The following is a 13,033-nucleotide window of genomic DNA, read 5'->3' on the forward strand; positions in this document are numbered from 1 at the left end:
AAAAAGTTGGAAAATATATGAGGGGATAAAGGAGAGCCTCCTTTAGAATATATCTTGACAATAAGGATTCCATAATATCTAATATCCAAGTCCTCTTCAAATTACTCCAATTGACAGAATTAACTAAAATATAATAAATGATTATAGGGAGGGGTCATAGTGAGGAACTACAGCTACCAAACATGTCTGCAGTGGCTTTTTTTTTTTTTAAACTTTATACTTGTAACTCAACTTATGTAAAAGGTAAAATAGGTGAATGAAAATTGCAATATTCTTCACCTATTTCACCAAGGGTTAACATTTTGCCACATTTACTTTTTTTCTTATCCCTGCTCTTTTCTCTTTAAATATCTGTATTCCAACTTCTCAGCTGCTAGGCCAGGCAAATTGGGGCAGAATTCTCAGTGCAGGACTTTAGGGATTAGCATTATATAGGCTTTCATTAGTAAGTGATCCAAAGGTAAAATTATTAATTCTTTCAACAAACATTTTTGGAGCACCCATACATCATCCTTTCTCAAGGAACTCAAGTTGAGGAGGAACATCTACAGCGTAGTTTAAGTGCCCTTAGACACGGCCCTATTGCTTAAGGCAACGAATCCTTTGGCTCCAAGACACTGGGTTATGTTTTCACTGCGATCATACTCATCTTTTCAATTTCAGAATTGAAGGTGGGCGTATTCCTTCAACAAACACACTCCCACACCCTCCAAGCTTTTTTGCCTTGAGCCCTTTGAGGTTTGGGGATATTGGTCTGCTCCCAGGTGTCACATTGACTCTAGACTGAATCGACTCCTCTCTCCTTTCAGCTCCCCACCCCCACCCCCAAGAACCGAGCTCCAGGCAGAGGAAGGGAGGGGTGGCAGGAAGGAAGTGAGAGCTGCGATTACCACTAAGCAAGGTGGTTTTGCAACTTTCTGGTAGAGGACAGTGTTTGGTTGAGGGGAGAGGGTGGAGCTGGGGAAGATGAGTGACTCTGCACACCCAGGGCCCTGTGTTAAAGTGAGGCAGAATAGAGACACTAACACAGATGGCTGCCCTGAAAAGGAAGTAAAGACAGGTATTTATAGGGAATAGAGTGGAACTCAGCACGATGATAGTGGATTTGTATTAACTATTCACCATAGGGCACCACTGTGAAAGCAATTTATGTGTATAATATCATTTAACTCTCCCAACAATTCGAGGAGATAGCATTATCTTAATGGAGGAAAGGGAGTTCTACAAACGGAGGCTCTAGAGTTTAAGTGATTTACCCAAAGGCTTATGGCCAGTAAGTAGAAAAGCCAAGATATAGGCATATATCAGTTTGGCTCCAGAGACCTTGAGCTTAACTGCCATAGCAAAAGCTCCAGAACCTCAGGATTAAGAATGGAGACACCTGAGTCAGAGTCTGCATAGAGCTGGCCTCACCCCCAAGACCTGGGCACTCCTTCATATGATTCAGAGTACTTCACAATGAGACTCCAATCTCCCTTTCTAGTTTCCTTACACATCACTCACTGTAACACACTCTAAACCAGTCATGCTGAACCATCTCATGAAAACTGCTGTGACTTTGCACACTTCTGTGACTTTGCTGATGTTGTCTTTGCCTGAAATCTTCTTTCTACCCTCACCCTTTTTACTTTATTCCAGTCTAGCAAAATCTTAAATTCAAGGCCCAACCTTTAGGTCCCCCCCCGTATCAATCTCGCTCTCCTTCCTGTTATAAGTATTAAGTATCTATTTGCTGGATGCTGAGAAATATAGATAAGTAAGGCAAGTGTCCAATCCTCAAGGAGCTCATAGTTTAGAAAGAGACAAAGATAAATGCAAATAAAAGAGAGGAATTCCTTGGTGATCCAGGGAAAACAGGCAACCAAAGATGAACGGTTTGAATAGAGTACCAATAACTTCCATCAACAACAGGTAATCTGGAGGGTGGGAAAGGGAAGCTTGGAGAAAGAAAGAAGGCATGAGGGCTGAATGGTAGAACAACAGCAGGTTCTGCAAATCACCTGGCAAGTTAAGACTCCATGGTTCCACTGAAAGGAGCTTGGGTTCGATCCCTGGTTGGGGAACTAAGATCCCACAAGCCACACAGTGTGACCAAAAAAAGAACAACAGTAATAGAAGTGTATACAGGTGCAGAAGTTGTAAGTGCTTAGGACAGACTGATTTAGCTTGATTAATGAGATGCAATAGATACAATTAAGTGTCACAAAGAATATAGAGTATGAATTTGGTCATTTTAGATAGTTGCCTGACGATAAGAAAAGAAAGAACATTCCAGAAAGAGGGAATAGCATCTACAACAAGCAACAGTACAGCTGATTAGAAAACTAAAAGCATGAGTAAGAGAGAGACCTGTAGAAAAAAGGAATAGTGAAAGCTGAGGCTTAATGAAGGGTCAGATCCTAGAGACCCATACATATGCTAGAGTTACAACTATAACTTGTAGATATATAATGGACATTTAACTAAAAAATTTGTTGAGCAGATGAATGGAGAATCATTAGAAGGTTTTAAGCAGCAACAAGATAGGTCTATTAGCACAGGCCAAAAAAAAACCAATGAGGCTGTGGACTAAAGCCATGACAGTGAGACTAGAAAACACGGGATGGTTTCCAGAGGTGGACATGGTGAGGGATTCCATGAAGGAATAGTTGAGGGAAACTCCTGATTCTGACTTGGGCCTGGGGGATGGTAGTGCCTCTTTCCAAACTGGGGGTTACAGGTAGAAGAGTCAGGGCTTTCTTACTTGTTATAAGGGAGTGTCCTCTAGGAGAAGAGAAACTGTATCTTTCTCATTTCTGTGTCCTTTGCATCAGCACTGAGACCACTATGATGGTTCTCTGGGTCCCAGGGGAGAGGAGGTAGCTATCGATAGCATTCACTTCTAGCTGAGTTTCAAATGCATAATATCAGAGCTTCTCAGTTTTCCTACAAGGGCCTTCAGAGAAAAGAGTCTCCTACCCACCTCTCTGACTTCATCTATCTAAAGGAATCTGCTGCTATGGCCAGAAGAGGGTGTCTCATGTGAAAAAAAAGTCTTCAAAACTTGTGTTTTTAGCCATGCACATTTTGTATTCTTCTAATTAATCCTTATTTCAATATAATACTCTTCCCCCATCCCCACAGAAAACCATGCTAAATAACAATTTCATACCTTATTTATTCTGAGCTTTATATATACTCTAGCACATTGCTGAATACCCCAAATTGAGAAGAACCATAAAACATAATTGACTTTTCAGCAACATGCTGTATTTCTAATTCTGTTGGGCTAATATATGTACATCCCTTTAGTTGAATCTGAGACTCTGAGAGAAGCCAGGGTCAAATGAGGCCAACAGATAAGAGAGACTTGACTATAACAGTGTGGACCTCTCTGATTTATATTCTCAGGTACTGCAGAAGTTGGGGAAAACTGTGGAGACCAAAGATGAACGGTTTGAACAAAGTGCCAGTAACTTCCACCAACAACAGGTAATCTGGAGGGTGGGAAAGGGAAGCTTAGAGGAAGAAAGAAGATGTGAGGGATGAGTGGCGGAACAACAGCAGGTTCTGCAGATCAGCAAGCATTCCTTCTAACCCATCTAGCCCCAGGAGTCAGGGCCACAGGGTGACCTACCTGCAGCTTATTCTTCCCCTGGGAACCACAGAAAATCACCTTTCCTGTTCCTCCTCACCCTCATTCATAGGGGACTGAGAGTGTTTTTTTCTCATGGTGATTCTCCCAGGGTATAGTGATATCACCAGGTCCTTGGACAAAAATCAAAACAAGTGCCTTCCACTTCAGTTTCTGGCATATTCTTTTCCTCAGGCTGCCTCTCTTCTACCCTAGCATCTTCTCATCGCAGTGGCCCTGTGTCTTGTTGCCTCTTTGTCCATTACATCTACCTCACCAAAGCCTTTTATTCTAAAATAATGCCTCCATCTTTTACCTGTCATTCTCACCAGCAAAACTCCTGCTCTCACTGTTGCATCTGTCTTCACTGGATGCTATGAGTAATTTTATGTAGAAAACTTACATTAAGAAGTGGAAAAGAAGGCACTGCAACCAACTCTGAAAATTCTATAGTGCATATGTGATTAGAACAAGAAACAATATAATTCATATATAGTAACATTAAAAAAAAGAGAAAGTGGGTAACACTTGGTGGCCTATGGATGGGGAGAGGCACCTGGCCAGTCATCAGGCCTTGGGGAGCCGTGCTTCCAGAGCTGCTGGATGTGACACCTTCTCCAGACCCAGCATGTGAGTGCCAGGTGACTGCCATGAACTAGAGAGCCATGAGAATCCATAGCAATTCACATTTCCAGGGTGGAGTCCATGTCAAAAATGAAAAAAAGAACAACCATCTTTGAACTTCCTGAAAACTGGTAACAAACCAGAAAAGTGGGGAAAAGTATTTTACACTGACTTACCTTCTGTCACCATATCTGAAAAATTGCAAAAGGACAAGATCTGGGAGAGTGAGTTGAAGAATTTCTCAGTAAAGATTTCAGTTACCTAATTTCAAAGAAAAAGTACAGATTTCTCCTTTTAGTAGTTGAAAAAACTAGTAATGACTGATTTTATTCCTTCAAATATATTACCAAATGTCATGGGGAGTAAAAATTCTTCATACTGATGACATAACATACTACATGGAACAAAAGAAAAAAAAATGGTATTTACTCAAGAAATCAAGAACTTCTGTAAGAGATGTGTGGAAAAGAGTAGGAACTGGCCCACAAAAAGCAAGAACAAGTAGACTCAAAAAGCCTTTTATAAAGGTAAACGACATGAGGCACATCTTATAAGTGGACAACACAGAAACTTTGCACAGAGTCAGTTCAGTTCAGTCACTCAGTCGTGTCCAACTCTTTGCGACCCCTTGAACTGCAGCACACCAGGCCTTCCTGTCCGTCACCAACTCCCGGAGTTCACCCAAACCCATGTCCATTGTGTCGGTGATGCCATCCAACCATCTCATCCTCTGTCGTCCCCTTCTCCTTCTCCTCCTGCCCTCAATCTTTCCCAGCATCAGGGTCTTTTCAAATGAGTCAGCTCTCCACATCAGGTGGCCAAAGTATTGGAGTTTCAATTTCAACATCAGTCCCTCAAATGAACACCCAGGACTGATCTCCTTTAGGATGGACTGGTTGGATCTTGCAGTCCAAGGGACTCTCAAGAGTCTTCTCCAACACCACAGTTCAAAAGCATCAATTCTTTGGCACTCAACTTTCTTTATAGTCCAACTCTCACATCCATACATGACTACTGGAAAAACCATAGCCTTTGTTGGCAGAGTAATGTCTGCTTTTTAATGTGCTGTCTAGGTTGGTCATAACTTTCCTTGTACAGAGTAATCACTATCAAGTTGTTGATGAAATTGTATCTAAGTTAGTTTTTGACTATAAAAACTGCAAATGTCCCGAAAAAGTCTGAATATAAAGAAAAGCTGGAACTGCAACATACGCCTCAGAAAGATATCAGGGAAAATAATGTATAGGTGCTTGACCAGAGTTTCCTGTATAAAGAAACCCAATAACCGAACAAAACTTTGGGTTTTGTTTCTCTCCCCTTCTTCTATTGAATTGAAAGGACTTGATGAGAAAACATCTAATAAAGGTTCCATTTATGAGAATGACATACAATTTTACCTATCTGCTGCTACATAAAAATGAACAAAAATGCATTCTGGCATTTCCGAGTGGAAATTAATTATACATGAAATGAAGAACTAAGGATAGATCACTGTCTGTGTAGGATACACAAATGTACACAAGTTTCTAATTTCAATATGGAAAAAACTGCATCTCAGCCAAAAGAAAAGTTAGATGCTGTGCACTTGCCAGTGTAGGATCTGAAGGAAAAGGACCATCATTCTGTATTTGGTCAAGATTCTTATTTGTTATCAGTAAGTAGTTCAGGGATGTGTGCTCAGTCGCTCAGTTGTGTCTGCTTCTTGGGACCCTATGGACATAGCCCAGCAGGCTCCTTTGTCCATGGGATTCTCCAGACAAGAATACTGTAGTGGGTTGCCATTTACTTCTCTGGGAGAGCTTCTTGCCCCAGGGATCAAACCTACATCTCTTAGGTCTCCTGCATTGTCAGGTAGGTTCGGGTTCAATCCCTGAATCAGGAAGATCCACTGGAGAAGGAAATGGCAACCCACTCCAGTACTACTCTTGCCTGGAAAATTTCATGGATGGAGGAGCCTGGTAGGGTACAGTCCATGGGATTGCAGAGTCAGACACAACTGAGCGACTTGACTTTCTTTATTTTCTTTACTACTAGCCCCACCTTAGTTCAGAGGAGCACCTACAATTCAGGCAAAGGCTCCAATCCCAGAGTTCTAGGAATCCAATGAATGTGATGTCAAGAATACAGAGCCTTTACCATCTGGTAAAATCCACTGGAGAGTGAAAATATTTTAAGGAAGAAATTTTATTAAAAATCTGGAACCAAAATAAAATAAAAATCTGGAACCAAAAAAAAAATCTGGAACCAAATGTGGAGTTTTATAGGAATACTAAACTTCTTACTATGCAGGAAGAAAACAGAATTTATAGTTCACAAATACAGTCTCATGAATTTGCGCAAGCTCTGGGAGATAGTGGAGGACAGAGGAGCCTGACTTGCTGCAGTCCATGGGGTCGCAATGAATCAGACACGATTTAGTGACTGAAAACAATGGTACAGTCTCTACTGAACTTATTTCAGACTAGTGAGAAGTCAGAATTTTTATGTTACACAGGTTACACTGAAAACAATGGTATATGTGATGTTTTAGATATTTGGGAAGAGGGAAATTCAAATAATCTGTTGTCACTGTTTTTCTCTTCTCTTTCAACCTCTATATTTAGTGGCTTTTAGACTTACAAAACTAAATTGCTTTCAGAAGTGATAAAAACCAAATTCTTGAAATTTTTATAAATTTATATAAAAATTCTTAAGGTTTTCTTTCTCCCCCCAAGTTTGTTTACAGAAAAAAATGTAAATAGTAACAATATTTTGTTTGCATTTTGCTGCAGAATTCAATACCTATTATAGAAAAATTATAGAATAAATTTGTGGTTCATCTTATTAAAAAGGAGAGAGAGAAGTGTGTACAGAGATTTAATCTTCTATGGGATATTGACTTTCTATCTATGTGTACCAGGCCTCACATTTATCTCATTTAATTCTGACATCGGTCCTGGAGCGTGTGATCTTCTCTTTATAATAGAAGGGAATTATTAACTTAAATGAATATCCAATTGCAATGCAATTCTGACACTCAATACCCAGAGTTAGTCCAAACATCACAGGTTGAGGGCGTACGTAGTTCCCCACCAAACAACCTTATTTCAGATACCAGCCACAAAGCTCCAGAATTCCCAGGGTGTTTGCATTTTTGACCAACTGGCTACAAATTTGGGGGTTCTTACTGGCCACTCTCTGTTCGTTTCCAAGGCAAACCATTCAGTATTACAGTAATCCAAGTCTGTGCCCCAACCAGTAATGCTGAAGAAGCTGAAGTTGAACGGTTCTATGAAGAACTACAAGACCTTCTAGAACTAACACTGAAAAAAAGGTATCCTTTTCATTATAGGGAACTGGAGTGCAAAAGTAGAAAGTCAAGAGATACCTGGAGTAACAGGTAAGTTTGGCCTTGGTGTACAAAATGAAGCAGGTCAAAGGATAATAGAGTTTTGCCAACAGAATGCACTGGTCACAGCAAACACCCTCTTCCAACATAACAAAGAAGACTCTACACATGTACTTCACCAGATGGTCAATACCAAAATCAGATTGATTATATTCTTTGCAGCCAAGGATGGAGTAGCTCTATACAGTCAGTAAAAACAAGACGGAGCTAACTGTGGCTCAGACGATAAACTCATTATTGCCAAATTCAGACTTAAATTGAAGAAAGTAGGGAAAAACACCAGACCATTCAGGTATGACCTAAATCAAATCCTTTACTATTATACAGTGGAACTGACAAATAGATTCAAGGAATTAGATCTGATAGGCAGAGTGCCTGAAGAATTATGGATGGAGGTTCGTGACACTGTACAGGAGTCGGTGATCAAGACCATTCCCAAGAAAAAGAAATGCAAAAAGGCAAAATGGTTTTCTGAGGAAGCCTTAAAAATAAAATAGCTGAGAAAAGGAAAGATATAGAATGCAGATTTCTAAAGAATAGCAAGGAGAGATAAGAAAGCCTTCCTCAGTGATCAGTGCAAAGAAATAGAGGAAAGCAATAGAATGGGAAAGACTAGAGATCTCGTCAAGAAAATTAGAGATACCAAGGGAACATTTCATGCAAAGATGGGTACAATAAAGGACAGAAATGTTATGGACCTAACAGAAGCAGAAGATATTAAGAAGAGGTGGTAAGAATACACAGAAGAACTGTACAAAAAAGATATTCATGACCCAGATAACCATGATGGTGTGATCACTCACCTAGAACCAGACATCCTGGAATGCGAAGTCAAGTAGGCCTTAGGAAGCATCACTATGAACAAAGCTAGTGGAGGTGATGGAATTCCAGTTGAGCTATTTCAAACCCTAAAAGATGATGCTGTGAAAGTGCTGCACTCAATATGCCAGCAAATTTGGAAAATCAACAGTGGCCACAAGACTGGAAAAGGTCAGTTTTCATTCCAACCCCAAAGAAAGGCAATACCAAAGAATATTTAAACTACCGCACAATTGCACTCATCTCACAGGCTAGCAAAGTAATGCTCAAAATTCTCCAAGTCAGGCTTCAATAGTACATGAACTGTGAACTTCCAGATGTTCAAGCTGGATTTAGAAAAGGTAGAGGAAACAGAGATCAAATTGCCAACATCTGCTGGATCATTGAAAAAAGCAAGAGAGTTCCAGAAAAACATCTACTTCTGCTTTATTGACTATGCCAAAGCCTTTGGCTGTGTGGATCACAACAAACTGTGGAAAATTCTTCAAGAGATGGGAATTCCAGACCACCTGACCTGCCTCCTGAGAAATCTGTATGCAGGTCAACAAGCAACAGTTAGAATTGGACATGAAACAACAGACTGGTTCCAAATTGGGAAAGGAGTACATCAAGGCTATATATTGTCACCCTGCTTATTTAACTTAAATGCAGATTATATCATGCAAAATGCCATGCTGGATGAAGCACAAGCTGGAATCAAGATTGCTGGGAGAAATAACAATGACCTCAGATATGCAGATAACACCACCCTTGGCAGAAAGTGAAGAAGAACTAAAGAGCCTCTTGATGAAAGTGAAAAAGGAGAGTGAAGAAGTTGGCTTAAAACTCAACATTCAGTAAACTAAGATCATGGCATCCGGTCCCATCACTTCATGGCAGATAAATGGGGAAATAATGGAAACAGTGAGAGACTTTATTTTTGGGGGCTCCAAAATCACTGCAGATGGTGATTGCAGCCATGAAATTAAAAGACGCTTGCTCCTAGGTCAAAAAGCTATGACCAACCTAGACAGCATATTCAAAAGCAGAGACATTACTTTGCCAACAAAGGTCCATCTAATCAAAGCTATGGTTTTTCTAGTACTCATGTATAGATATGAGAGTTGGACTATAAAGAAAGCTGAGTTCTGAAGAATTGATGCTTTTGAACTGTGGTGTTGGAGAAGACTCTTGAGAGTCCCTTGGACTGCAAGGAGATCCAATCAGTCCATCCTAAAGGAAATCAGTCCTGAATATTCATTGGAAGGACTGATGCTGAAGCTGAAACCCCAATATTTTGGCCACCTGATGAGAAGAAGTAACTCATTGGAAAAAACCCTGATGCTGGGAAAGATTGAAGGCGGGAGGAGAAGGGGACAACAGAGGATGAGATGGTTGGATGGCATCACCGACTTAATGGACATGAGTTTGAGTAAGCTCCGGGAGTTGGCAATGGACAGGGAAGCCTGGCGTGCTACAGTCCATGGGGTCAAAGAGTTGGACATGACTGAACTGACTGACTGGCCAGTCAGCTTCCATAATTCACTAGAATGACTCACAGAACTCAGGAAAGTGCTCTACTTACAATTACAGTTTTATTATAAAGGGTATAAACCAGGACCAGCCAAATGAAGAGACACACAAGGGGAGGTCTTGGAGGGTTCCAAGCATGAAACTTCTATGTTCTCAAGACATGTTACTTTCCTGGCCTGTTGATATAGGATTACCAACCAGGGAAGCTTACCTAAACTTCAGATGTCTAGATTTTTTATTGTAATTTCATTACATAGTGAATCATAGGCCATGTGATTGAACTTGATCTCTAACTTCCCTCCTCTCCTTTCCCCTGGAGGTCATGCTAATATCACCTATCTGAAAGCCCTAACCCGCTAATCACATGGTTCACATTTCTGGCCTGACCAGCCACCATCCTGAGTCATTTGTTTAGCATAAACTCATGTATGCTCTGAGAGATCCACCATGAATATCTTGGAAATAACTTGGAAAATCCCAAGAATTTAGAAGTTACTTCTCAGAAACCAGGGCCAAAGACCATTCAAATTCTTTACTGTCCTATATCAGTTAGCTGAATTATATGGAAAATAATTCTTTAAAATTAATTTAAAAGCATATTAGCTATAATCTAATTCAGTAGTTGACTGTGTCAGAATCATTTGAGAAATGATTGTAAATACAACATCTCCAGTAGTAGAGCTTGGGAATCCGTATTTTAAAACTTGTTTTAATGGAAGATTTCAAATATATACTAAGAAAAACCTGTTCCTTTTTTCATCTTGATACAGATGAAATCTTGTTTCTTCTGTATCTGCACCCACTTTCCCCATCCTTGATCATTATGAAGCAGATTCTAGATATTTTATCTATAAAAATTTTATTATCAGTCTCTAAAGATAAGGACTCTTAAAATTTCACCACAAAATCATTATCACACCTAAAAATATATTTTATAAAACACTCATTACAGCAATGAGTTTAAAAAAATTTTTTTGAGATATTTAAATTATAAATATCAAGCGAAAATTCCCTGATGGTCCAGTGTTCTCAGAGCCAAAGGCCCAGGTTCAAGCCCTAGTTGGGAAACTAAAATCCCATGAACCACATGGCCAAAAAAAAGAAAGTATATTAAGAAAAAAAAACGGATTAAAAAATAATGGTTTCACACCGTCCCATGCTACAACTACTGTTTTTTTATACTTACAATTATTTTGCTGTGTGTGTGTATAATCTCTAAATATACCCACAACAAATAAATAGGTTTAGAAAAGTGTTATTATTCCATTCATAAGGTTTTATAACTTGCCTTTTTCACTTAACAATACAAATATCTTTCAAGATATTTCAGGTTAAGTATCTGGCTTAAAACATATTTTAGCAGTATCTTAAAAATATCTAAAAAATTAGCAGTAATTGCTTAATATCATAAAATATATAATGCTCACACTCCTCGATTTGTGTCATTTTAAAAAAATAATTTGTTTAAATCAACAATTTGTTGACCTATTTAACAAATCTCTTAAACTGTAGGTTTCTTATCTCTCCTTTTTGCAGTTTTTTTGTGGATGATACTAGGTGGTTTTTCCTGCAGTTTGTAAATTTTGCTGATTGAATCTCCCTGATACTGTTTAACATGTTACTCTCTCTCTTGTATTTTCTGTAAATTAATAGTTAGATAGAGAGTTGATGAGATTCAGATTTTTGTTTTTGTTTGTTTTGGAAGCAAGAACACTTGTTATTACAGGTGTTACATTCTCCCGTTGGAGACACATAGTATGTGATTGTCTCCTTTTTTGTGTGATATTAACAGCCATAGGTGATCATTAACTAGAGTATCTGTTTTACATTAAGCTTCCTAAGTAATTATGACATAGCAGTGGGAGAACAGCATTTGGCCACCACTGATCTAGTCTAACTCCATCAAGGGGGAATAGGATCTGATTGAGAGGGAGGTAATTTAAATCAAGGTCACGTGACTTAAGAGCTGCAGAGCTAGGATTCAAACTTAAAAGCCTTTGCTTTTTTCCCCCGTACCTCACATGGAGGCCTCCCTGGGCCTCTTCTCAACTGCAGCTGCTGCTCTACTTCCAGCTCCGAGATAGGAAGCATACTTTGAAAGGTTTCTGACTCTCGGCCTATCTGGCCCTCAATTCTTTCTCTGCCTTATAGGGTGGACCTAGAATGGCAGATGTGTGGTTAGAAAAGGTAGGGGATGAAGGAAGAGTCATGAAGAATAAGAGGATCAGATGGGACAACCCCCTCAGTATTCTCTGTGTGAACCCACCAACTAACGGTCACTTGAGTGAGGAAATACATTGGAGAAATGAAATGGAGTTAAATTAGGAATAAGGGAAAGCATTTCTCCTGAGAGAAAGATGCACCTACAGTAACTGGTATTTGAATATACTTGGAAAGTTTAATTAACAACCATTTCACAGGTACTTGCTACATACAAACAATACAGCACACCTGTTCTCAAGGCTTTCACAGTTTAGGGAGAAAAACAGTGAATATACAGTCAGGTCTGAAGCTGGACTTGGGTGTCTAAAATGAACAGGAGGAAAAAGGACAAGCTTAAGGCAGTTGGGCTTCCCTGATAGCTCAGCTGGTAAAGAATCTGCCTGCAATGTGGGAGACCTGGGTTCAATCCCTGGGTTGGGAAGATCCTCTGGAGAAGGGAAAGGCTACCCACTCCAATATTCTGGCCTGGAGAGTTCCATGGACGAGTCGCAAAGAGTTGGACACAACTGAGCGACTTTCACTTTCACTTCCAAGGAAATTGAAAGTGAGTGAAGTTTTCCAGAAGTTGGACCAACTGGTCATGTGCCCTACCTTTCATCTGCAATCAGTTTATAGGTGAACTTTTTATTAATAAATATTACTCTCAAACTACCCAGCCAGAGTTCAAGGCTTTGACACTTGCCTAGGTGCTTGATCAAATTTTCATAAGTAATTTTTCTTTGAGGATTCTGCTTGTTTCCCCCTTTCCCTTTCCTCAAAATGTATCATACAGGAAGAATTATTTTCCTCAAGCAGCATTTTCATCTCTTATTTCTGGTGGTGACAGCTGCTTCCAATTCATTGCCTTTAAAATC

At 39.6% G+C, this 13,033-nt stretch overlaps 1 protein-coding gene and 2 pseudogenes across 2 annotated transcripts in view; all 3 read left to right on the forward strand.

The window, feature by feature from the left end:
* BIN2 (bridging integrator 2) overlaps positions 1 to 13,033 on the forward strand; it is a 36,418-nt gene that overhangs the window by 3,643 nt on the left and 19,742 nt on the right. For both annotated transcript variants that reach the window (XM_065932106.1, XM_065932107.1), the window contains exon 2: positions 3,391 to 3,471. In XM_065932106.1, the coding sequence (XP_065788178.1) occupies positions 3,391 to 3,471 (81 nt within the window). The remainder of the gene's footprint in view (positions 1 to 3,390; positions 3,472 to 13,033) is intronic.
* LOC136166366 (protein DBF4 homolog A pseudogene) lies at positions 4,264 to 4,791 on the forward strand (annotated as a pseudogene).
* On the forward strand, positions 5,400 to 6,008 carry LOC136166370 (protein DBF4 homolog A-like; annotated as a pseudogene).

This window comes from Muntiacus reevesi, chromosome 4 (assembly GCF_963930625.1).
Source record: "Muntiacus reevesi chromosome 4, mMunRee1.1, whole genome shotgun sequence".
Classification (NCBI taxonomy): domain Eukaryota; kingdom Metazoa; phylum Chordata; class Mammalia; order Artiodactyla; family Cervidae; genus Muntiacus; species Muntiacus reevesi.